This window comes from Chinchilla lanigera, unplaced genomic scaffold (genome assembly GCF_000276665.1).
Source record: "Chinchilla lanigera isolate Chin_1 unplaced genomic scaffold, ChiLan1.0 scaffold00052, whole genome shotgun sequence".
Taxonomy (NCBI): Eukaryota; Metazoa; Chordata; class Mammalia; order Rodentia; family Chinchillidae; genus Chinchilla; species Chinchilla lanigera.
In genome coordinates, this window is record NW_004955453.1 from 14207224 (window position 1) to 14227918 (window position 20695).

At 51.8% G+C, this 20695-nt stretch overlaps 3 protein-coding genes across 17 annotated transcripts in view; 2 read left to right on the forward strand and 1 right to left on the reverse strand.

Annotated features, from left to right (window-relative positions):
• Positions 1-7537, forward strand: part of Atg9a (autophagy related 9A) — a 10963-nt gene extending 3426 nt beyond the window's left edge. For 12 of the 13 annotated variants that reach the window (XM_013519837.1, XM_013519838.1, XM_013519848.1 and 9 more), the window contains 11 exons: positions 334-495; positions 687-828; positions 1893-2641; positions 2723-2876; positions 2982-3161; positions 3526-3774; positions 3974-4152; positions 4254-4377; positions 5706-5928; positions 6070-6215; positions 6501-7537. In XM_013519837.1, the coding sequence (XP_013375291.1) occupies positions 334-495; positions 687-828; positions 1893-2641; positions 2723-2876; positions 2982-3161; positions 3526-3774; positions 3974-4152; positions 4254-4377; positions 5706-5928; positions 6070-6215; positions 6501-6506 (2314 nt within the window). In that variant the 3' untranslated portion in view covers positions 6507-7537. The remainder of the gene's footprint in view (positions 1-333; positions 496-686; positions 829-1892; positions 2642-2722; positions 2877-2981; positions 3162-3525; positions 3775-3973; positions 4153-4253; positions 4378-5705; positions 5929-6069; positions 6216-6500) is intronic. The other variant, XM_005395551.2, reaches the window with a different exon arrangement.
• A 343-nt stretch (positions 7538-7880) lies between these two features.
• Abcb6 (ATP-binding cassette, sub-family B (MDR/TAP), member 6 (Langereis blood group)) lies at positions 7881-15115 on the forward strand. 2 transcript variants are annotated; one of them, XM_005395577.2, is made up of 19 exons: positions 7885-8733; positions 9050-9187; positions 9548-9728; positions 9902-10003; positions 10165-10348; positions 11112-11233; positions 11736-11845; positions 12014-12079; positions 12246-12371; positions 12516-12592; positions 12678-12741; positions 12825-12910; positions 13095-13152; positions 13362-13466; positions 13832-14006; positions 14146-14258; positions 14484-14578; positions 14662-14730; positions 14838-15115. In XM_005395577.2, exons 1-19 carry the CDS (start codon positions 8185-8187, stop codon positions 14947-14949), a joined length of 2532 nt encoding a protein of 843 aa, XP_005395634.1. In that variant the 5' UTR covers positions 7885-8184; the 3' UTR covers positions 14950-15115. The 2 variants fall into 2 exon arrangements, with proteins under 2 accessions (XP_013375303.1, XP_005395634.1); XM_013519849.1 differs by lacking the exons at positions 13832-14006; positions 14146-14258; positions 14484-14578; positions 14662-14730; positions 14838-15115 and adding an exon at positions 13653-13811 and having other exon boundaries at positions 7881-8733; positions 13362-13474.
• Positions 15116-15199: 84 nt separating this feature from the next.
• Zfand2b (zinc finger, AN1-type domain 2B) lies at positions 15200-18458 on the reverse strand. 2 transcript variants are annotated; one of them, XM_013519855.1, is made up of 10 exons: positions 18367-18458; positions 18170-18245; positions 17826-17920; positions 17464-17595; positions 17178-17329; positions 16857-16949; positions 16720-16780; positions 16565-16632; positions 15796-15868; positions 15200-15593 (listed from the first exon to the last, which is right to left on the reverse strand). In XM_013519855.1, exons 2-10 carry the CDS (start codon positions 18222-18224, stop codon positions 15549-15551), a joined length of 774 nt encoding a protein of 257 aa, XP_013375309.1. In that variant the 5' UTR covers positions 18225-18245; positions 18367-18458; the 3' UTR covers positions 15200-15548. The 2 variants fall into 2 exon arrangements, with proteins under 2 accessions (XP_013375309.1, XP_013375308.1); XM_013519854.1 differs by having other exon boundaries at positions 15200-15489; positions 18170-18242; positions 18367-18450.
• Positions 18459-20695: the final 2237 nt, after the last annotated feature.

Consider the following 20695-nt stretch of genomic DNA (forward strand, 5'->3'; position numbering starts at 1 on the left):
ATCTCAAAAGGATCAGAAAGGGAAGACCAGAGACCATAATCATGAAACCTCTGAAAGTTAAATCCGCTGGTGGTGGTGGGAGTGGCAGATTACCATGAAGTAACAAAAACAAGCTGATACCGTGGTGTCTGATTCTAAGAGCAAAAACTAGGAGCTGACTTGGGCCTGAAAACTTTCTTTGAGGCTGAGCAACAGAGAAGGCCTTTTGGGATTTTTCCCACCCCCTTCGATTTCCCATCTTGTTTGCCTGCTTCCAGGTTCTTCTCTTGTCCCATTTTATTTCATTGGTGCCTCCCTCACTCTCGGACTATACCCTTCTTCCTAACTCCCTAGGCAGTTCCTCTTTGTGGTTGCCTTCACCACCTTCCTGGTTAGCTGTGTGGACTACGACATCCTATTTGCCAACAAGATGGTGAACCACAGTCTGCATCCTACTGAACCTGTCAAGGTCACTCTGCCAGACGCCTTTTTGCCTGCCCAAGTCTGTAGTGCCAGGTAAGGCCATAGGTCAAAGGGCACTGAAGTCCAGTTTTGCTAACAGGTAAGCAGTGGAGCATGAGGCAGTAACTCATACCCCAGAACACAGACTTAGGCTCAACCTAGAGGAATCCTTTGGGATAGCAGCTCATCTTGAGCCTTTCCTTAATAAAGGACTACCTCACATCTCCTTTTTTGCCCCCCACCAGGATTCAGGAAAATGGCTCACTTATCACCATCCTGGTCGTTGCTGGTGTCTTCTGGATCCACCGGCTTATCAAGTTCATCTATAATATTTGCTGCTATTGGGAGATCCACTCCTTCTACCTGCATGCTCTGCGCATCCCCATGGTAAGATGGAAGAGGGCTATTAGCACCATACCGTAAAACATCTTGGGAAGGATGAGGAGTATTCCTGGGCATCACCCATTGACATCCATCACTGGCAGTGTGCTAGTCACCTTTTCACTACTGTGACAAAATATTCAGGATAATCAGCTTGTAAAGAGAAAAGATCTGTTTTGGCTTACAGTTTTAGAGGTTTCACACCCTGGTTGGTTGTCCCATTTGCTTTTAGGCCTACAGTGAGGCAGTACATCATGGCAGAAACATGCAGCACAGGATATGTTCATCTCATGGTAGCCAGGAAATAGAGAAAGACAGGACTAGGCCAGGGTTCCAAGTCCCAATATGCCCTTTAAAAGCAAGCCCCTGATCATCTGACTTCCTCCTGATAGACCTATTCTTTTTTTTTGCATTTTAAAAAATTGTATTGGTACATTTTAACTGTACATAATAATGATATTCATCATAGGGAACTTGTACCTGTACATGATATATCTTAATTCTTTTTTTCCCATTGTCCTCCTTTCCCTAGAACCCCTCATCCCCTGCTTATTTACAAAAGCTTTGTTTCCATTTTTATCTTGTATTCTTTTTCTCTTGTCCCTTCCTTCCTTTCCCCTTACCCCTTCCCTTGTTCTCCTTCTCATTTGAACATTTTCTTCCCATTTCGCAATATCTATTATATACTTTGGCCCTTATTTACACTTTCAGTTTTTCATACCAGAGAAACAGTGCAGTATTTAAACATTTTGTGTTCAATTTATTTCTCTTAAGAGTATGGTCTCATGGTGCATCCATTTAGCTAGACATGTCTCAAGTTTATCCCTCTTTATGGCCATCCTACTTTTTAAACATACCATCACCTTCCTGTAGCACCACCAGCTGGTGACCAAGCCATCAACACCTGGGTCTTGGGGGGACTTTTGAGATCCAGACTAGCAGGAGGTCAGGGTGCAACTGCTGAAAGACTTCACTGAGCTAAGCACATGACCCCTGAGCCTCTCATCTGTGCAGGGCAAGGGGGTCAGGTAATAACCACAGCTGTCCTTTCCCTGTCCCCCACTCTGCAGTCTGCTCTTCCATATTGCACGTGGCAGGAAGTGCAGGCCCGGATTGTGCAGACCCAGAAAGAGCACCAGATCTGCATCCACAAGCGTGAGCTGACAGAGCTGGACATCTACCATCGCATCCTCCGTTTCCAGAACTATATGGTGGCACTAGTGAACAAGTCCCTCCTGCCTCTGCGCTTCCGCCTGCCTGGCCTTGGGGAGGTCGTCTTCTTTACCCGTGGCCTCAAGTACAATTTTGAGCTGATCCTCTTCTGGGGACCCGGCTCTCTGTTTCTCAATGAATGGAGCCTCAAAGCTGAGTACAAACGTGGTGGGCAACGGTTAGAGCTGGCCCAGCGCCTCAGCAACCGCATCCTATGGATTGGCATCGCCAACTTCCTGCTGTGCCCCCTCATCCTCATCTGGCAGATCCTCTACGCCTTCTTCAGCTATGCCGAGGTGCTCAAGCGGGAGCCAGGGGCCCTGGGAGCACGTTGCTGGTCACTCTATGGCCGCTGCTACCTCCGCCACTTCAATGAGCTGGAACACGAGCTGCAGTCCCGTCTCAGCCGTGGCTATAAGCCCGCCTCCAAGTACATGAATTGCTTCTTGTCACCTCTGCTGACTCTGCTGGCCAAGAATGGCGCCTTCTTTGCTGGCTCCATCTTGGCTGTGCTTATTGCCCTCACCATCTATGATGAAGATGTGCTGGCTGTGGAGCATGTCCTCACCACCGTCACACTCCTGGGGGTCACCGTGACTGTGTGCAGGTGGGCCAGGGGAGCAGGTGGGAGCACCAGACTAGGACTGCAAGGAGGGCTTCCCGCTCATCACAGATCTGATCCCATTAGGTCTTTCATCCCGGACCAGCACATGGTGTTCTGCCCCGAGCAGCTGCTCCGCGTGATCCTCGCTCACATCCACTACATGCCTGACCACTGGCAGGGTAATGCCCACCGCTCGCAGACCCGGGACGAGTTTGCCCAGCTCTTCCAGTACAAGGCAGTGAGTGGAGTTGGAGTTAGGGCCTGCTAGAGACTGGCTGGTAGCTTGGTGGTCATGGCTGAGCTCCCTCTTGCTTGCTTGTGACCTTGGTCCCCTCCCTTTTAGGTATTTATCTTGGAAGAGTTGCTGAGCCCCATTGTCACACCGCTCATCCTCATCTTCTGCCTTCGTCCACGGGCCCTCGAGATCATAGACTTCTTCCGCAACTTCACTGTGGAGGTCGTTGGTGTTGGGGATACCTGTTCCTTTGCTCAGATGGATGTTCGCCAGCATGGTCATCCCCAGGTACTGGGACTGGAGGGAGGAAGGTGGGCAGGGATGATGCTGGCACATGAGCAAACTATCTTTGAGCAAACTACAGAAAGCTATCCCTTCTGAGCCAACACGTCACAAAAAAGCAGCCCTGCCTCTTCTGGGCAGCCCTGTTTGGAGCCTGGGCTACATTTTGTCCCTAATTTGAACTATCGTCCATGCCCTGTTGAAAAAGGCTCAATCCAAACAGGTGGCCTGACACATGGCACTCCTGGGGTGGGGACTAGGGGCATTACACAGCATGTCACAATGCAGTCTTGTGCTCCAGGGGCAACGCCTCCCCTCTAGCAGGAAAGATTCCTGTAAGAAATCTGCTTACTGTGTTTTGCTTGTGCAGTGGCTGTCTGGTGGGCAGACAGAGGCCTCAGTGTACCAGCAAGCTGAGGACGGGAAGACAGAATTATCACTCATGCACTTTGCCATCACCAACCCTGGCTGGCAACCACCTCGTGAGAGCACAGCTTTCCTAGGTTTCCTGAAGGAGCAGGTTCAGCGGGACGGAGCAGCTGCTGGCCTTGCCCAAGGGGGTCTGCTCCCCGAAAACGCCCTTTTCACATCCATCCAGTCCTTACAATCTGAGACTGAGGTGTGTTCCTGGGGACTGGAGAAGATAGGTAGGAGTGGGAAGCCCAGGACGGTATGGGATGGAAAGTTTAGAGGGACAGGGTGGATGCCAGGACAGCCAGTCTACTCAATCTGTGCACCGGGTCCTGACGTACAGAATACTGAGAGACCAGAAGCCATTCCTCTGCCCTGAGAATTCTGCGCACCCTTTTCTCTCATAGCCCCTGAGCCTTATTGCAAATGTGGTAGCTGGCTCATCCTGCCGGGGCCCCCCACTGCCCAGAGACCTGCAGGGCTCCAGGCACAGGGCTGAAGTTGCCTCCGCCCTGCGCTCCTTCTCCCCTCTGCAGCCTGGGCAGGCCCCCATGGGCCGTGCGCCCAGCACCATGACAGGCTCTGGGTGAGTAGAGGTGGGCCAAGATGGGAGGGCACCGCAGCAGCCCCCAGTGACTGATGTGGGTTTCAGAAGTGTTGACAACTGCTGTCTGTCTATGCTTGGAGGGACAGGGTGGATGCCAGGACAGCCAGCTCCGGGAGCAGTGTGTGGGAAGGACAGCTGCAGAGCCTGGTGCTGTCGGAATATGCATCCACCGAGATGAGCCTGCACGCCCTCTATATGCACCAGGTGAGTGGGCAGCTGAAAGATGGAATTGAGGGTTTTAGATATGAAGAAGACATGGATTCCAATACCCCCCCTTTTTAAAACCTGCTCTGTGGGCCAGGGATATAGCTCAGTGGCATAAGTGCCTGCCTAGCAAGTGCAAGGTCCTGAGTTCGATTACCGGTACCAAAAAAATAAAAAAGTAAAAAATTAAAACCTGCTCTGTAATCTCCATTCTCATACACCCTCTTTTTTTTTTTCTTTTTGTCTTTTTGAGACAGGGTCTCACTATGCAGTTTGGGCTGGCCTTGAGCTCACTTTGAGCCCAGGCTGGTCTTGAACTCGAAATGATCCTCCTGCCTTAGGGATTATAGGCGTGCGCCACCACGATCCTCCTGCTGGGATTATAGGCATGCGCCACCACACCCGGCCTCTCACACACCCTCTTTATATCCTCATTACCAAACATACTTTGTTTTGTGCCTTTGTATTTACCATTCCCTGCCTAGAGTCCATTCCCTGAGATACTCGGTCCTTTTCCTCCTCCTGTTGCTGTTACCTCTTTCTGAGACTTTCTCTGAGTGTACTCAGTGAGTCCCCCTTGCCCACTTTCTAACGCTTCCTGTTCTGTTTTTCCCCCACAGCATTTGGCAGCACCTATTCCTTCCTTTCTTCCCTCCCCACCTCCCTCCCTCCCTCTTTCTCCCTACTCTTCCTCTTTCCCTCCTCTTCCTTCTCCTCCTCCTCTTCCTTTTTCTTCCCTTTCTCCCTCTGCCTTGTACTGGAGATTGAACCCAAGGCCTTCACACTGAGCTGTATCCCCAGCCCCTTTTTGTATTTTTTATTTTGAGACAGGGTCTCACTAAGTTGCTAAGTTGCCCAGATTGGATTTGAACTTTCAGTCCTCCTGCCTCAGCCTCCCACATTGTGGTATTGCAGGTGTACACCTCCAGGCCCAGCTTGTCTTTCTTTTTATTTAATTGTTCATTATCTATCTTTCTCCCCAGTCAGCACCAGCAGAGCATAAGCCCCCACAAGTGGTAGTGTTTTTGTCTATCTTGTTCACTGCAATTAAGAGTGCCTGGCACTTAAACCCTGGTGGTCAGGTGTTCTTGAGGCAAATGAATGGGTAAAATGAGGGCCCTTATACCTGTACACAGGCTCCTTCCAGGAGCCTGCTGAGAATGTAATGATAAAGCATCAGACATCTCTTGTCTGATGCTAACACAGTAAGTGCTCCGGGTCAGGGATTCTAGGTAAGAGGTGAAATGGGAACTGGCTGATACCATTGTGGGGGTAACTGTTGAAACAGACATCCTCTGTTCTCCACTAATAAGCCCTCATTTCTCCAGCTCCACAAGCAGCAGACCCAAGCTGAACCTGAGCGGCATGTGTGGCACCGCCGGGAGAGTGATGAGAGTGGGGAGAGCGCCCCTGAAGAGGGCGGGGAGGGCAGCCGGGCCTCCCAACCTATACCCCGCTCTGCTAGCTATCCTTGTGCTGTACCCCGGCCTGGGGCACCTGAGACCACCGCCCTGCACGGAGGTTTCCAAAGGCGCTACGGAGGCATCACAGGTATCCACCTAGGGGTCCGAAAGGAGACAAGCTGCAGGAAAGGATAGTTCTTTAGGAGAAGAAAGAAGTCCAAGGGATGTGGCCCAAGGACACTAACCCCCTGAGCCGTCTCCACCCTTCCCTTCATTCTTGTGTCTCTAGATCCTGGCACAGTGCCCCGGGCGCCCTCTCATTTCTCCCGGCTACCCCTTGGAGGGTGGGCTGAAGATGGGCAGCCAGCATCAAGGCATCCAGAGCCTGTGCCTGAGGAGGGCTCGGAGGATGAGCTGCCCCCTCAGGTGCACAAGGTAAGGCCTCTGGGGCCTCATAATAGCTGCCAGAAGTAGTAACTTGCAGGTGGGGTAATAGCTTCCTGTGTGAAGGAAGATGACCCCACCCCATGCAGAGGTACCACACTGTCCCTCCCAAAATACCCTGCCCTTCCTTCCCTCAACTGCTCTAAAGTGCAGGGCTTGGTTTTCCTTCGTGTACCCCCTAGGAATCAAGCCTTCCTTTTCCTTTGTCCCTAGGCTCCTGTGGGGCAAGCAGATAGCTGAAAACCAACACCACTATCAATGTGCTTGTCTCCACAGATATAGATAAGACTGAGGAGTGTCCTCATGCCCCAGGATGGAGGCTACCGCTGCCCTGCCATCCCATCTGCCCGCCACGGAAGGCTCCTCGGAGTGCTGCCTGGCTCCACATGTGTGGTGTTTGTGTGTCTGTGCCTGGCCTAGGGAGGTGCCAGCTGCGGGCTTGAGGCAGCCCCAGCAGAAGAATTTGGGGCCTACGAACCCGGGGTGCACAAGACTTCAGCCTCATCCCCAGGGCTCCCTTGGCTCAGAGTGTGGTGCTAGAAACTGGTCCCCAGCCCAGCCCCAGTACTGCCACCTTCGCATCCGCCCCTGCAGGTCTCCAGAGAGGGCTGCCCATGATAGAAGGTGCCAAGCAGGGAGAACCTGTGCCAACTGGAGTGGGGAGGTCAGGCCTACCCCCTCCACCGGGACAGATGAGCAGCTCAGGCTGTGGCCCTTACCTCACTCCCAGTTCTCATCCAGTGCTGCAGCCAGCTCACCTCTCTTCTGTGTCCTGCACATCACTGGCATGTGTGTGCCTCTTGCCCCTCTTCTGTTCTCTTGCTCCCTTTGTTTGGCTTTTGCTTTGTGTTCTGGTGGAGGCCCTTGCTCCCAGTTCCCTTCACATCATCTTTTGACACTAAGGAGGAAGGTTTCCAAATTGCAGGATCAGGATGGAAATTCTTTGCTGCCCTCTCCAACTTTCAGGGTGGGTCCCTGGGAGACAGACCTCCCCGGGCCCCCATTGCTGCTTATTATACCCCCATCACATGGGACGGACAGGGAGGGAGTGTGACCTTGACCTTCTGCATCCCAGCAAGAGAGCTCCAGACCGCATCCTGCTATCTGGAGGAGCCATGGCTTTGCCCTGGGCTTTGAGCTGCTGCGTTGCATGCTGGGACTCAGCTCCTACCCTCTGCCCCATCCCTCATCCAGCTCTGATTCACTGCAGAAGAGTGGTGAACTGTACTACACAAGTTCACAGCAGAGCCGGGTGAGGGCCACTGTACAGCTTGATAACCCTTAATAAAAAAGGGTCTTTGACCGGATCATGACTTCTTGTCTACTGAAGCTAGGTTCCTGGGAATAGGAGTGGGTGCGCGTTATTTTCCCTTCCCCCTAAGTTCTTCAAGACGGGCTGCTGGGATCTGGAAGCAAGTGGGTGTATGTCGGCGCTCGGATGTCCAGCTAGCCTGCTAGCAAAAGGACTGTTTCGACCCACAGTTCAGTGGAGGTCAAGGTCTCCAATAGAGTCAGATTTCCCGCCCTGAGCACGTGACCAAATCGGTGCAATCCCTCTATTTTGCCCCGCTCGAGTGCACCATTCCCTCCCGTCCCTCCGGAGACATCTGTCCAATGGGGAGCCTGGATAGAGGCCGGGGGCGGGCTTGCCGGGCGGGTGGTAGCCATAGAGGGCGGTGCGAGGCTGACGCCAGCCTTTTCTCGGCGCCGCACTTGGCCAGAGGGTCGCGGGTCGCGCGGAGACGGCGTACGTGCCCTGCGTGAGTGCGTGGCGGCGGCGCGTGTGCGAAGCGAGTGGGCGGTGTGGCAGGGTCCACGTGCCTCCCTCCCCGCGACCCCAGCGGCTCAGCGTCTCCTGCTCCATGACCTGAGACACCCAGTCTCCGTGGCCCTCCCGAGCGGCCCGGCCGGTCCTCTGGTCCCGCGGGCTCGGGCAGCAACCACCAGTGTCAGCACCACTATGGTGACTTTAGGCAACTACTGCGAGGCCGAAGGGCCCGTGGTTCCGGCGTGGACTCAGAATGGCCTGAATCCCTGCTTCTTCTTCACGCTCGTGCCCTCGACGCTGATGACCCTGGCGGCCCTGGCCGTGGTGCTGGCTCTTCCCTGCAGACGTCGGGAGCGGCCCGCTGGCGCCGACGCACTGTCCTGGGGGACCGGCCCTCGCGTCGTTCCCTATGGGCTGCAGCTGCTTCTGGCCACGCTTCAGGGGGTGCTGCCCCTGGCAGGCCTGATTGGCCGGGTGGGTACCGCCCGGGGCGCCCCGTTGCCAGGCTACCTACTGCTGGCATCAGTGCTAGAGAGCCTGGCTAGCTTCTGTGGCCTGGGGCTGCTCGTGGTGGAAAGGAACCAGGCACGGCAGAGTCTGGCAATGGGCGTCTGGATCAAGTTCAGGCACAGCCCGGGTCTCCTGCTTCTCTGGACGGTGACCTTTGCAGCTGAGAACTTGGCCCTGGTGTCTTGGAACAGCCCGCAGTGGTGGTGGGCAAGGGCTGACCTGGGCCAGCAGGTGAGGAACCTGTGGGGAGGAGGGGAAGCATTGATGCTGGGAAGCAGTTGTCTCTACATACTGTCTATGCTTTCAGATGACTCTTATGAAAAAGAAGGGAGTGGCTGGCGCCAGCTGGAAGCTGATAACCAGCTGGTGGGGTGTGTCAGTGCTGAGTCACTGTGGGTTCCGTGTGTGTGTGTGTGTGTGTGTGTGTGTGTGTGTGTGTGTGTGTGTGTGTGTGTGTATTAGGCTAGGGGGCCATGCAGAGGTCTTGGGTGTATTGAGAAGACAATGAGACCTTGGCCTTTCATACTCTCTGCACATTTCATCCTAGGTTCAGTTTGGCCTGTGGGTCCTGAAATATGTGGTTTCTGGAGGGCTGTTTGTCCTCGGACTCTGGGCTCCTGGACTTCGGCCCCAGTCCTACACCCTCCAGGTTCAGGAAGAGGACCAAGATGTAGAAAGGAACCAGGTACACACCTCATTTTCTGAATGCTGGGGTTTGTTGGTATTGCATGTGTGTGTGCACACGCTGCAGATTAGAACCCAGGGCCTTGTGAATTCTAAGCACACCTATTTGCATCCCAGTACTTCTAAATCCAGGGGTCTTTCTTTCATTCCCTGTTATTCTTTCTCCTCACAATTAATTACTGTAGTTCTTTCCCAAAGCTCAGTTTGTGACCTGGTAGCTTTTCTGACCCCATCAGGGTTCACCTGTGGGCCTCAGATACCTGGGAGCTGTGGCCCCATATTCTTCCCTGAGAGTTTCTGGTTAGCACACATTTATTTTTGGCTTCTGAATTTCCCTCCCTTATGTTTGTTATCATCCTAGGTTCGGTCAACAGACCAACAATCTACCTGGCGAGACCTTGGCAGGAAGCTCCGGCTACTGAGTGGCTACCTGTGGCCTCGAGGGAGTCCTGTTCTACAGCTGGTTGTGCTCCTCTGCCTGGGCCTTATGGGATTGGACCGAGCACTCAATTTGTTGGTCCCCATCTTCTATAGGGATATTGGTGAGGGAGAGGAGTTGAGTTCAGCCTGGTGGTTCTTCACTGGCTTGGTGGCTGGGGTGCCCCCTTAGACAGTTGGGAGCTTGTGGTCAGAGAGACCATGGCTGGTGCCTGGGGCAGTTTTGCCTGAAGAGAGTCCTGGGTGCTGACAGAACCCTGACTCCTTTTCTCCACAGTGAACTTGTTGACTGAGAAAGCCCCTTGGAACACTCTGGCCTCGACTGTTACCACCTATGTCTTCCTCAAGTTCCTCCAAGGGGGTGGCACGGGCAGTACAGGTATGAAGTTATCAGCCCCTCCCATGGGCCTTCCCTTGCTGTCATACCTCTTTGAGTGTTCCTACGCCAGCCCCCCTGTGCTCACAGACCTTTCACATCCTGGTGTAGGGCTGGTGTCTCCTAGCCTCCAAGCCCTACTGTAACACCCCTGGCTCCCCTAGGCTTCGTGAGCAACCTGCGCACATTCCTGTGGATCCGAGTGCAGCAGTTTACATCGCGGCATATGGAGCTGCGCCTCTTCTCCCACCTGCATGAGCTCTCCCTGCGCTGGCACTTGGGCCGCCGTACAGGGGAGGTGCTCCGGATTGTGGACCGGGGGACGTCCAGTGTCACAGGGCTGCTCAGGTGCCACACCAGTGGAAAGAGCATGTAGGAGGGTGGGGCTGAGAAGCAGGGATGGAGGAACTATCAGGAGAGTAGACCCACCCTGAGCCACCACCCCTTCCACCTGTGTGTTCTGGTTCTTTGATGAGTTATAGGAGTAATGTTCACACACTGTTGTAATAACTCCAGTAATGCAAACAGAGAACAAATGACTTTGAACTCCACTCCTCCAGAATTTCCTGTTCTGTTTAGTGTGTTAAATTCTACTTTGTTGCACTTCTATTTACAATTTTTTTAGACTCGTGATTTTATGGAAGTTTCCCCCCACCCCCGCACCCCCTTTTCTTTTGAGACAGGTTCTTGCTGTGCAGTTCAGGCTGGCCTTGAACTCATTATGTAGCCCAGGCTGGCCTCAAACTCAGAGCAATCCTCCTGCCTCAGCCCTCTCAGTGCTGGGATTACAGGTGTGTGCCACCATGCCCAGTTTATGGAAGTTTTTTCTAAAACAAATGAAATCCCAACATAGGTGTCATTTCCACAGTTGCTTTAGCACCACCTTATGAAAAAACATTTTCATCTTTACACAAAGATCTTACTTGTTCATGATAACTAAAATAGGGCTCTATATCTAGGTATTCTGTGGTTTAGTCACCTACCTCTTCAGGGGTGTCTAGATTGATTCTAGTCTGTTGCTGTTGAAAATGAAGCACTACACTGAAGTTCCTCAAGGTAGGGTTGGTGATTCTCCACCCACAAACCTCTGTCTCTCGTCTTACCCACCCAGCTACCTGGTATTCAACATCATCCCCACGCTGGCCGACATCGTCATTGGCATCGTCTACTTCAGCATGTTCTTCAATGCCTGGTTTGGCCTCATTGTGTTTGTGTGCATGAGTCTTTACCTCAGTAAGTGCTGCCTGGTGAAACCATCTCCCTGATTATGTGTGGGGACTGACTTGGGCATGAGCCCTATCCGCCACTCAGGTGCCCCTCCTTCAGGAGGCTGAGGATTGGTAGGCTTGATTAGGTTCCCACTGCTCCTGGTGTGATAGGCAGATCTTCTTTGTCCAGTTGAACCTTAGCCCAACCTGCAGGGAAGGCCAGGGGAGGCATCTTTGTTACATCAGGTCCCTTCTGTGGTCTCAGGTGAAGGAATACCCTCATTTGTATAGCAGGATATCTTTATTTGTTCACCAAAAGTGTTTTCTATACCAAAGCCTTTATGCAGGCTGCAAACATGCTTGCACATGGCTTTTTCCCTTGGTGAGCTTTTGGCTTCTCTGGACTTTCGGTCCCTATACCCTCGGGTACTTTTGGTGTATGTGGCAGGCAGCAGACACAGACACTTAGTCTCTGCTGTTTGGGATGGTGTCCTATTTTCTCTCCCCCTCTTCCTGTCATGCTCCAGTTCTGACCATCGTCGTCACTGAGTGGAGAGCCAAGTTTCGCCGTGCTATGAACACACAGGAAAATGCCACCCGTGCGCGAGCCGTGGACTCCCTACTAAACTTTGAGACGGTAACAGAAGCCTGAACAACAGTGGCGAGAAGCATGGAGATATAGGGGAGTGTGGCTGGGACCACTGGGGTAATGAGGTATTTTGGGAGTGGTATTTGAAATCACAAAGGAAGGATCAGGAATTCAGAGGAAATGAGTTGTGAGCCTTACACTGTTTGAATTCATCAGGTGAAGTACTACAACGCCGAGGGTTATGAAGTGGATAGATATCGAGAGGCGATCATCAAGTATCAGGTGAGGATGCTAGTGTGCGGCCTCCTAAGCATGGAGCTGGTCTGTGGCTTGGCCACGGCAGAGAGGAGTAAGATCCAGGTGGTGAGGTGGAAGGCCCGGGGCCGGGGTGGGATTTGGTGATGGTCTTCATATGGGACATTCTTCCCTCCTGTGTCATTGCCTTCAGGATTTGGAGTGGAAGTCAAATGCTTCGCTGGTTTTGCTGAATCAGACCCAGAACCTGGTGATTGGACTAGGGCTCCTCGCTGGCTCTCTGCTCTGTGCATACTTTGTCAGTGAGCAGAAGCTACAGGTGAGGCAAAATGACAGATGAGTGGGGGACAGAAAAGAGGGGTCTGGGGCCTCGATCTGAGCCAGCAGCCTCTTAGGTGGGAAATAGGTATGGTGCAGGAAAAGCAGGCCCTTGTAACACATGAGCTTCCTTCGGTCTCTACAGGTTGGGGACTTTGTGCTCTTTGGCACTTACATCATCCAGCTATACATGCCCCTCAACTGGTTTGGCACCTACTACAGGTAACCTGATCCTGGGCCCGCATGTCTGGGGTGCACTGCTGTTTCTTGGCTCCTCAGAGGGGCCCAACTATAACCCTTATTGCAGGATAATCCAGACCAACTTCATTGACATGGAGAACATGTTTGACCTGCTGAAAGAGGAAGCAGAAGTGAGTGAAGAGAGAAGAGTGGGGCTTGGGGAGGGGATTGTTTCTTGGTTTTAACAGCAATATGCATGGCTGCACTCTCCCAGGTAAAAGACCTTCCTGGAGCAGGGCCTCTTCACTTTCAGAAGGGCCAGATTGAGTTTGAGAATGTGCACTTTGGCTATACTGATGGGTGAGCCTGCATCTTTTGCCTTCTTTGCATTCCCCTTGTCTGTTGGCACACTGCCTTCCTGTGCTGAACCCCAACTCTGCAGCCCACCTCTACCTGGGCAGAGTGCCTAGGTGGGGAGGGGAGGGCCCACTAGTAGCCATGGTGATGGCAGGGGTCTGCTGACCCCACCCACACTTTCTTGCAGGAGGGAGACCCTGCAGGACGTGTCCTTCACAGTGATGCCTGGACAGACACTGGCCCTGGTGAGAGAGACCTAGCCACTTAGCCCGTACTCCTTGAGTTCTCATTGAATACCCATGGTGGCTGATAGCCTGGGCTGGGGAATTGGAACGCTTATCTTGATGAGCAGTGGGGTTCAATGTGGCAGCCTTTATGGATATTGGTGGCTCTTGGAAAGGAAGACTGGAAAGCCACTAGGCCTGAGAATTTACCACTGTTTCCAATGCAACAGGTGGGCCCATCTGGGGCAGGAAAGAGCACAGTGTTGCGCCTGCTGTTTCGCTTCTATGACATCAACTCTGGCTGCATCCGAATAGATGGGCAGGATATTTCACAGGTAAGTAGGTAAGTTTGCTGGCGAGAAGGCTATAATTTCGGGGTCTGTGTGGATAGAGAGCAGGGTCTGGGCATCCAAACTGAGTAGGAAATGTTACCTTTACAAAATTATGGGGCCTTCCTAGCACCACATGACTTGCAGTCACCCTAATAGTCATGGGTATGAATTGCTGTGGTGCTGTCCAAGGTACAGCTTTCTGCAGCGGTCCAGGAAAGCAAACGGACAGTGCACTTTCTTTTTACGGATGGGAAAACAGACTTGGAGAAGTTGAGTCATTTGCCCACCCAGCTGGAATTCGCCAGTCCTTCCTACCTCCCAGTCCTGAGAGGATCTCACAGGCAGGCCGGCTGGTCTTTTGGCCCCAGGTGACCCAGATCTCTCTCCGCTCTCACATTGGAGTCGTGCCCCAGGACACTGTTCTCTTCAATGACACCATTGCCAACAATATCCGCTATGGCCGTATCACAGCTGGGAATGATGAGGTGGAGAGTGCGGCTCAGGCTGCAGGCATCCACGATGCCATCTTGGCTTTCCCTGAAGGTGAAGTTCCTCCTCCGAGTCTCCCTCCCGTCTGTTATAGTCCTGTTAATTTCTTTGCCCTCCATTTTATCCTTGCCCACCTGGTCACAGAAACCAAGTTTATTTTGTATGACTTGAAAGATGTGGGCAATATCCACAGGGTACGAAACACAGGTGGGCGAGCGGGGACTGAAGCTAAGCGGTGGAGAGAAGCAGCGAGTTGCTATCGCCCGCACCATTCTCAAAGCTCCGGACATCATTCTGCTGGATGAGGTGAGGCCTGGGCAGCCTTTTCCTCTGGCTTACCGGTCTGTGCCCATGCCACTCCTGCTGGGCCATTTCCCACCTAGCAGAAGTATCACTGGTCCATGTTTCACCAAACCCTGTACAGTTCTCAAACTCTAGCTCTTTATTCCTGAGCCCATAGCTAGCAGCTGGCCTCCTTCTCCTGTTGGGTCTTTGGGTGGCAGGGGCATCTTACCCAGACCCTCTCTGTAGGCAACATCAGCGCTGGATACATCTAACGAGAGGGCCATCCAAGCTTCACTGGCCAAAGTCTGCGCTAACCGCACCACCATTGTGGTGGCACACAGGTATAAGACTACATGACAGGGGTGGATGGCAGCGTGGGGCACTTCTGATATTATTGTAGCTAACGGATCTCTTGACTTCTCAGGCTCTCAACTGTGGTCAATGCTGACCAGATCCTTGTCCTAAAGGATGGCTGCATTGTGGAAAGAGGACGGTGAGATGAGCAGGATGACCAGGGCGGGGGCTTTGATGGGAGAGTGCCCCTTGTCTGTCCCGTGTGGGCCAGTGGCAAGACCTCTTACACTTGCCTCCTTGCCCCAGGCACGAAGCTCTCTTGTCCCGAGGTGGGGTGTATGCCAACATGTGGCAGCTGCAACAGCAGGGCCAGGAAGAAGTCTCTGAAGACACCCAACCTCAGCCCACAGCACAGTGACAAGCCATGGCCTCTTCCCTCCAGAAGGCTAACTCAGGGGAATAAAATGTAGCCCTTATCCCTGGCTTATTTCATCCTGGTGTAGGGGTGTGGTGCTAGCTGTCTGAGGGAAAGGGACCTTTTAAAAAAGCACTTTTTGGGGAAATAAAAGTGTGGACTACTCAAGGATCATGGTAGCTTTGTCATGGGGGGGCAAGGGACCTCTACCCTTAAGGCTATTTTGTGTCGGAAAGGAGAAAAAACACTTGTATGTCTTACTGACTGCCGAGATCTTTATTCTTGCCAGGCCCCTCCCTGCCCACTGTACGTGGAAGGCAGCCCCAGGGTAACGGGGTAACATGTCGAAGGGGTTTGAGAGCAGGCCCTGGCCAGCCCCCACAAGGGCCAGCGGTTCCCAGCTACTCTTTCCCTGCAGCCAGAGAGCCAGCAGGGCCTTTCTAGGCTCAGTTTGGCAAGCTTTCTGCTGACACTCCCAGAGCGGCCTCCACCTCACTGCTGCTTGTCCTCCATGTTGCTCTGCGCCTTCTCTCCCTGTGTACCCTGGAGGTGTGAGGGCCACAGTCCTTCTCAGCTGAGCCTCCCTCCCCAAGCCCAGGACCCTAGCACAGGCTGCAGTTGGATGGCTTCAAGCTGCGGCTCTGCGCCTGGAGCAAGAAGGGAAGGAGGAGACAGGGTGCAAAGTCAAGGAAAAGAGAGGGCAGGCCTTGTTTTAGAGTGCAGACTGGGCTGCTCTCACAATGAAAGCAAGAAGAACCACCATCCCAATGCTCCACCACTCAGAAGAAACCCCCTGACCAGTTCTTACCGCTAGCACAGGGTCCCAACTGTACCCCACCATCCTCATACCTGCTGCCGCTGGTACTCTGCCTCACTGGCGGAAAGGGCTTGAGCTAAAGCAAAGTCTTCTTCCTCCTGAGAACTGGAGGGAGGAACAGCTTAAATTGGCCTATGATAATACCTAACATTGGAGTATCTGTTCTGTTATGTATCCCTGTGCTGAGCACCCCTGGGTCTGACCTCATAGTAGGTGTTAGCATTGTTCCCAGTGTATAGAGGAAGTTAGTTCCTTGTGGGTTAAAGAGCTTGTCAAAGGTCATATGGTTCATTTTAATCTTGTCTTTTTTTTTTTTTTGAGTCAGGGTCTCATTTTGAGAGCTTGTTTGGAGGTTCTAGCAGGAGAGCACAGCTACTCATATACCCCTGACCGAGGAAATAGTCCTCCTCTGTTGGGGGTGGTCATCTTTGACCAGAGTGTGCAGCTTCGGAAGGGACTGCATATGGAGCAGTGAGGGAGGAAAGGGACACCTGCCTCAGCAGCCAGACCAGCCAAATAACTCTGGTGATCAATGGGGTGACAGATGTTGCAGCCTGAGCAACCTCATATCCCAGGGTCTCACTTTGTAGTATAAGCTGGCCCTGAACTCACAGTGATCCTTGCGCCTCAGCCTCCTAAGTGCTAGGATTATAGCCATACGCTACAATGCCCAGATGGTTCATCTTAAGATAATCTTGAGTTCAGGTTCCTGTATCTTGCTGTGGGTTGGTGTGGTCCTACCTCTCCTTCCAAAGTGACCCCTTGCCCACATCCTACCCTCTTTTCTACCAGAGTAGATACCTTGGGACCTGTGGTTTGGTCTCTGCCAGGGATAATTCCAGGGCACGTTGCAGAGCCTCATCCTCACTCTGCAAAGGGAGAAAGAAGACAAACGGCTTTGGACTCTTATTCTCTCGTGGGTTTGCTTCTGTCCATCCAACCTCTGCCCAACTCACCAAGCCATTCTGCAAAGCAATCACTGGAGGGGCTGTCTGGGATGGAGACTGGGTTGTGGCTCTATGGGAGATATTCAAGAGGCTGAGGTCAGAGATGTGAAGGGGAAGAAACGGAGAGGTGCAGTGGGCAGGCCTACCTGCTGGGAGAGGTAGAGGACGGTGAGGTCCGACTTGGGCTGGGGACACTGCTTGCAGAAGCCTGGCTTTGTGCTCTGGAGATGGCAGCGAGTCTGTAGGGAAGACAGACTCTTGCCATACCTCCAAGAACATGACTTACCTGGGAGTCAGGAGAAAAGTTCCTCCAGACTGTGGAAAACCACATACTTGAAAACTTAAAAAGACTCCCCTGGCCAATCGGGACAGGGATGCAGCTTCCCAATTTGTAAGGACAGAAGCTGAGTTGGCTTGAAAAGCATAGGAGGTTCCCAAAGGCGAGGAGGAGACCCGGCAGCAATTACCCTGCCCGGCTGGTTGGGTACCCCTCCCCAGCGCAGTCATGGTCCAGTGGGTGACGGTGTTTGATGCAGAAGTTTCGGCCACAGCGTTCACAGGTCAGTTTCATCATCTCTCGCTGCCGGCACCCAGAGCGTTCACACTTATTGGTGAAGATCTGAAGTAAAGGGGGTAGATTTGTGATCGAGTTGCTAGCCCTTCTCCAGCCCCATCAATGGAGTTAGATGTTTAGGTTTCCAGACATCTACAGTCCCAGCTGGGTTATGACTAATCAATCCTCCCATCACTCACCTTGCGTTTTTGCTGTGCTGGATCAGAGCGACAGTCTCTGTCAATGTGCTCTCCCACAGCCCGGTCAGGGGGCTCCCCTCTGGCCACAGGAACAGGCACATTACAGAGAGGACACACTGGCACCTGGATATCCTACAGTTAAAGGGCAGGGATCAGTCTGTGGCCCACTCCCATCTAACAAGTATCTCTGACCCTGAATTTGGATATACCCCACCACCATCACAAATGTGCAAGAAAACATAATGTTCCCCAGTACTGAGCCTCAGGGAGCCAGTAACAGGGGAAATGTGAAGCAGACAGATACTGAAGATTTTGCATGCATCCGCCCTCCACCCTCTTTACCCTCACGACCGCCCCCTCACCTTTTGGTAAGCAGATCCACAGTGATGCTGGGCGTAGGCCACATGGTCTGCGCAGAATATGCCCGAGCAGGCATCACACTTGAGTGGTAGAAAATCTGCAAAGAGTGAGTCGGATTGCAGGTCCGCCTACTGGGACCTGGATGTCCTTCCCTCTCACTTGGGAAGGAAAACACCATCCTATTTGCAGCCCTTCCTAGTACACGCTTCTTAACCACGCCCCTAGCCACCGCCCCACAACTTCGAGACCCGCCCTTCTCGGTATTTCCAGCCCGGAAGCCCACGCTTCGCGCCGACCTGGAGACCCTTGCAGCCCCGCCCCGCACCCCTCACGCTCCGCCCCTCACCCAAGCGCTGACAGCTCGGCTCGGAACAGTGAGCCCCAAGGTCCGGAAACTCCATCGCTGGGACTGACAGGGCCTGCTGGAGGAAGAAGTCAGTCCTGAGCGCCCCTAGGGATCCCGCCCCAGCTCCGAACAGCGACCCCGCACTCCAGTGGGCTCCCCGCCCCGCCCCTTCCTCTCCCCCGCCCAGCCTGAGTTACCGGAGCGCCAGCGCCTGCGGCCCGCGGCTGCCAACCCTCCCCCGGCGCGCGGGCGCACTGATGTCACCACGCAGCGGGCGTGTCCAGCGCAGCAGCCTCCGGCCGCGCCCCGCCCCTCCTCCGGCGCCGCTTGCACCTGAGTGGCTGTCCCGAGGCGAGGGGGCGTTGGCGCGGGGCTCTGCGATCCTGGGTGCGCGCCTACTGTAGCGAAGGGTCATTCTGAAAATTCAGGGATGAAAGTAAGGTCCGGGAAAGGCGAGGGCGGGTGGTATCGGAGACTAGCGCTGGCTGGGGTGATGTGGAGACTTTCACAGTTCGGTCTTTGTTCAGCTTCTCGCTCCACACCTTCCCCAGGCCAGTGTGTTTACCGCCAAGGCTGCACTTTCTCCGAGCTGAGAACTCCCATATTTCTCTGCAGTGCAGATTCCACTCCAGAGCTGGAGAACTGTCCGGATTTCTGCTTTGATGCCCTTCCTTCAGACTTACTGGACCTCCTCAGTCTGGGAGGCCTTACTGGAACCTTAGGACCTCCAGGTTAAGAATTTTTTTTTTTTTTTTTTTTTTTTTTGCTTTTTTGCCTTTTTGCCTTTTTTTGAGACAGGGTCTCGCTATGCAATTCAGGCTGGCCTTGAGCTCACTTTGTACCCCAGGCTGGCCTTGAACTCGCAACGATCTTCCTGCCTCAGCCTCCCGAGTGCTGGGAGTAGATTATTTCTGATTGATCCTTGAGTAGCTTCATAAGCTCTGTTTAATAGCAACGTGGAGTTAGACTATAGGTCACACAAGTAGACTTAAGTCTGTATTTTTAAAGTAGGATTCTGCTTTCTTAAAAGATGTTTATAAAATGATGGCGCTCTAAAATTTTTTCTGTTTTTGAAAAAAAATGACCATTAGATTTGAAACAATGTAACTGAATTTAGGAGAAAAAGAATAGAACCTTTGGTGGGTTTTTTTTTGCGGGGGGGGGGGTGTCTTTTTGAGACAGCACAGTTTCACTGTGCAGGTCAGGCTGTCCTTGAACTCATTGTGTAGCCTAAGCAGGCCTCACGTTCACAGGGATCCTCCTGCCTCAGCCTCCTGCATGCTGGGGTTACAGGTATGTGCCACCACTCCCAGCAGTGCTTTTTTTTTTTTTTCTTTTTTCTTTTAAAGAGAATTTTTTAAAAATGTATAACAACAACATAGACAAAAGCAAAACAAAGCAAAAACAATAAAAATGATACAGGGTTTCAAAACAGAATGATAGGAATTAGCAGTGGTTGTTATATTACATATTGTTATCTTCAATGAAGTGGCTCAGATTACCAGATGTAAGAATGCAAGATTGATTAAACCATTAAAGAGAATAAAAAATAATTTTAAAACATTAAAAACAATACAAAGTTTCACTAGACAAGCTTCACCGTTGTTTGTTACATTACATATTGTTGTCTTCCAATTAGTTGTTCAGATTACCAAATACAAGCATGCAAAATTGGTCAAAAAAATTTAAGCATTAACTGTTCCTTTCAATAAACCATTAGACATAAGCAGTACAATTATCCCAGCTATTATTTATTTATTTATTTATATTCCCTTCTTTCTTTTTCTCCTTTCCCTCATCCCAATTATTCCTTCCTTTGAGCAGTTTCTTTCCCTTTCATAATATCTATTGTACATTTTGGATTTTATTTGCTCTTTCAGGTTCTTACACTAGGGAGACAATATGATATTTACACATGTGGGCCTGACTTACTTCACTTTTGAGTATGGTCTCTAGTTACATCCATTTACCTACAAAAACCTCGAGTTTATCTTTCTTTATTGCTGAGTAATACTCCATTGTATAAAAATATCACATCTTTTTTATCCATTCCTCAGTTGATGGGCATTTGGGTTGTTTCCAAGATTTAGCTATTACAAATTGTGTTGCTATAAACATGGGTACACATATATCACTGTGGTATGATATTTTTAATTCTTCTGGGAAAATACCCAGAAGAGGAATAGTTAAGTGGGACCTCTAACCCTAGTTTTGTGAGGAATCTCCACACTGATTTCCACAGTGGATTTACCAGTCTACATTCCACCAGCAATAGAGAAGCGTTCCTTTTTCTCCACAGCCTCTCCAGCATTTGTTATTGGTTGATTACTTGGTGATAGCCATTCTTTCTGGGGTGAGATGAAATGTCAGTGTTGTTTTAATTTGCATTTCTCAAATGACAAATGATGGTGAACATTTTTTCATATATTTATTTGCCATTTGTATTTCTTCATCTGAGAAATGTGTATTCATCTCAGATGCCCATTTTTGGATTGGGTCTTTGAATTTTGGGGGCCTGATTTTTTT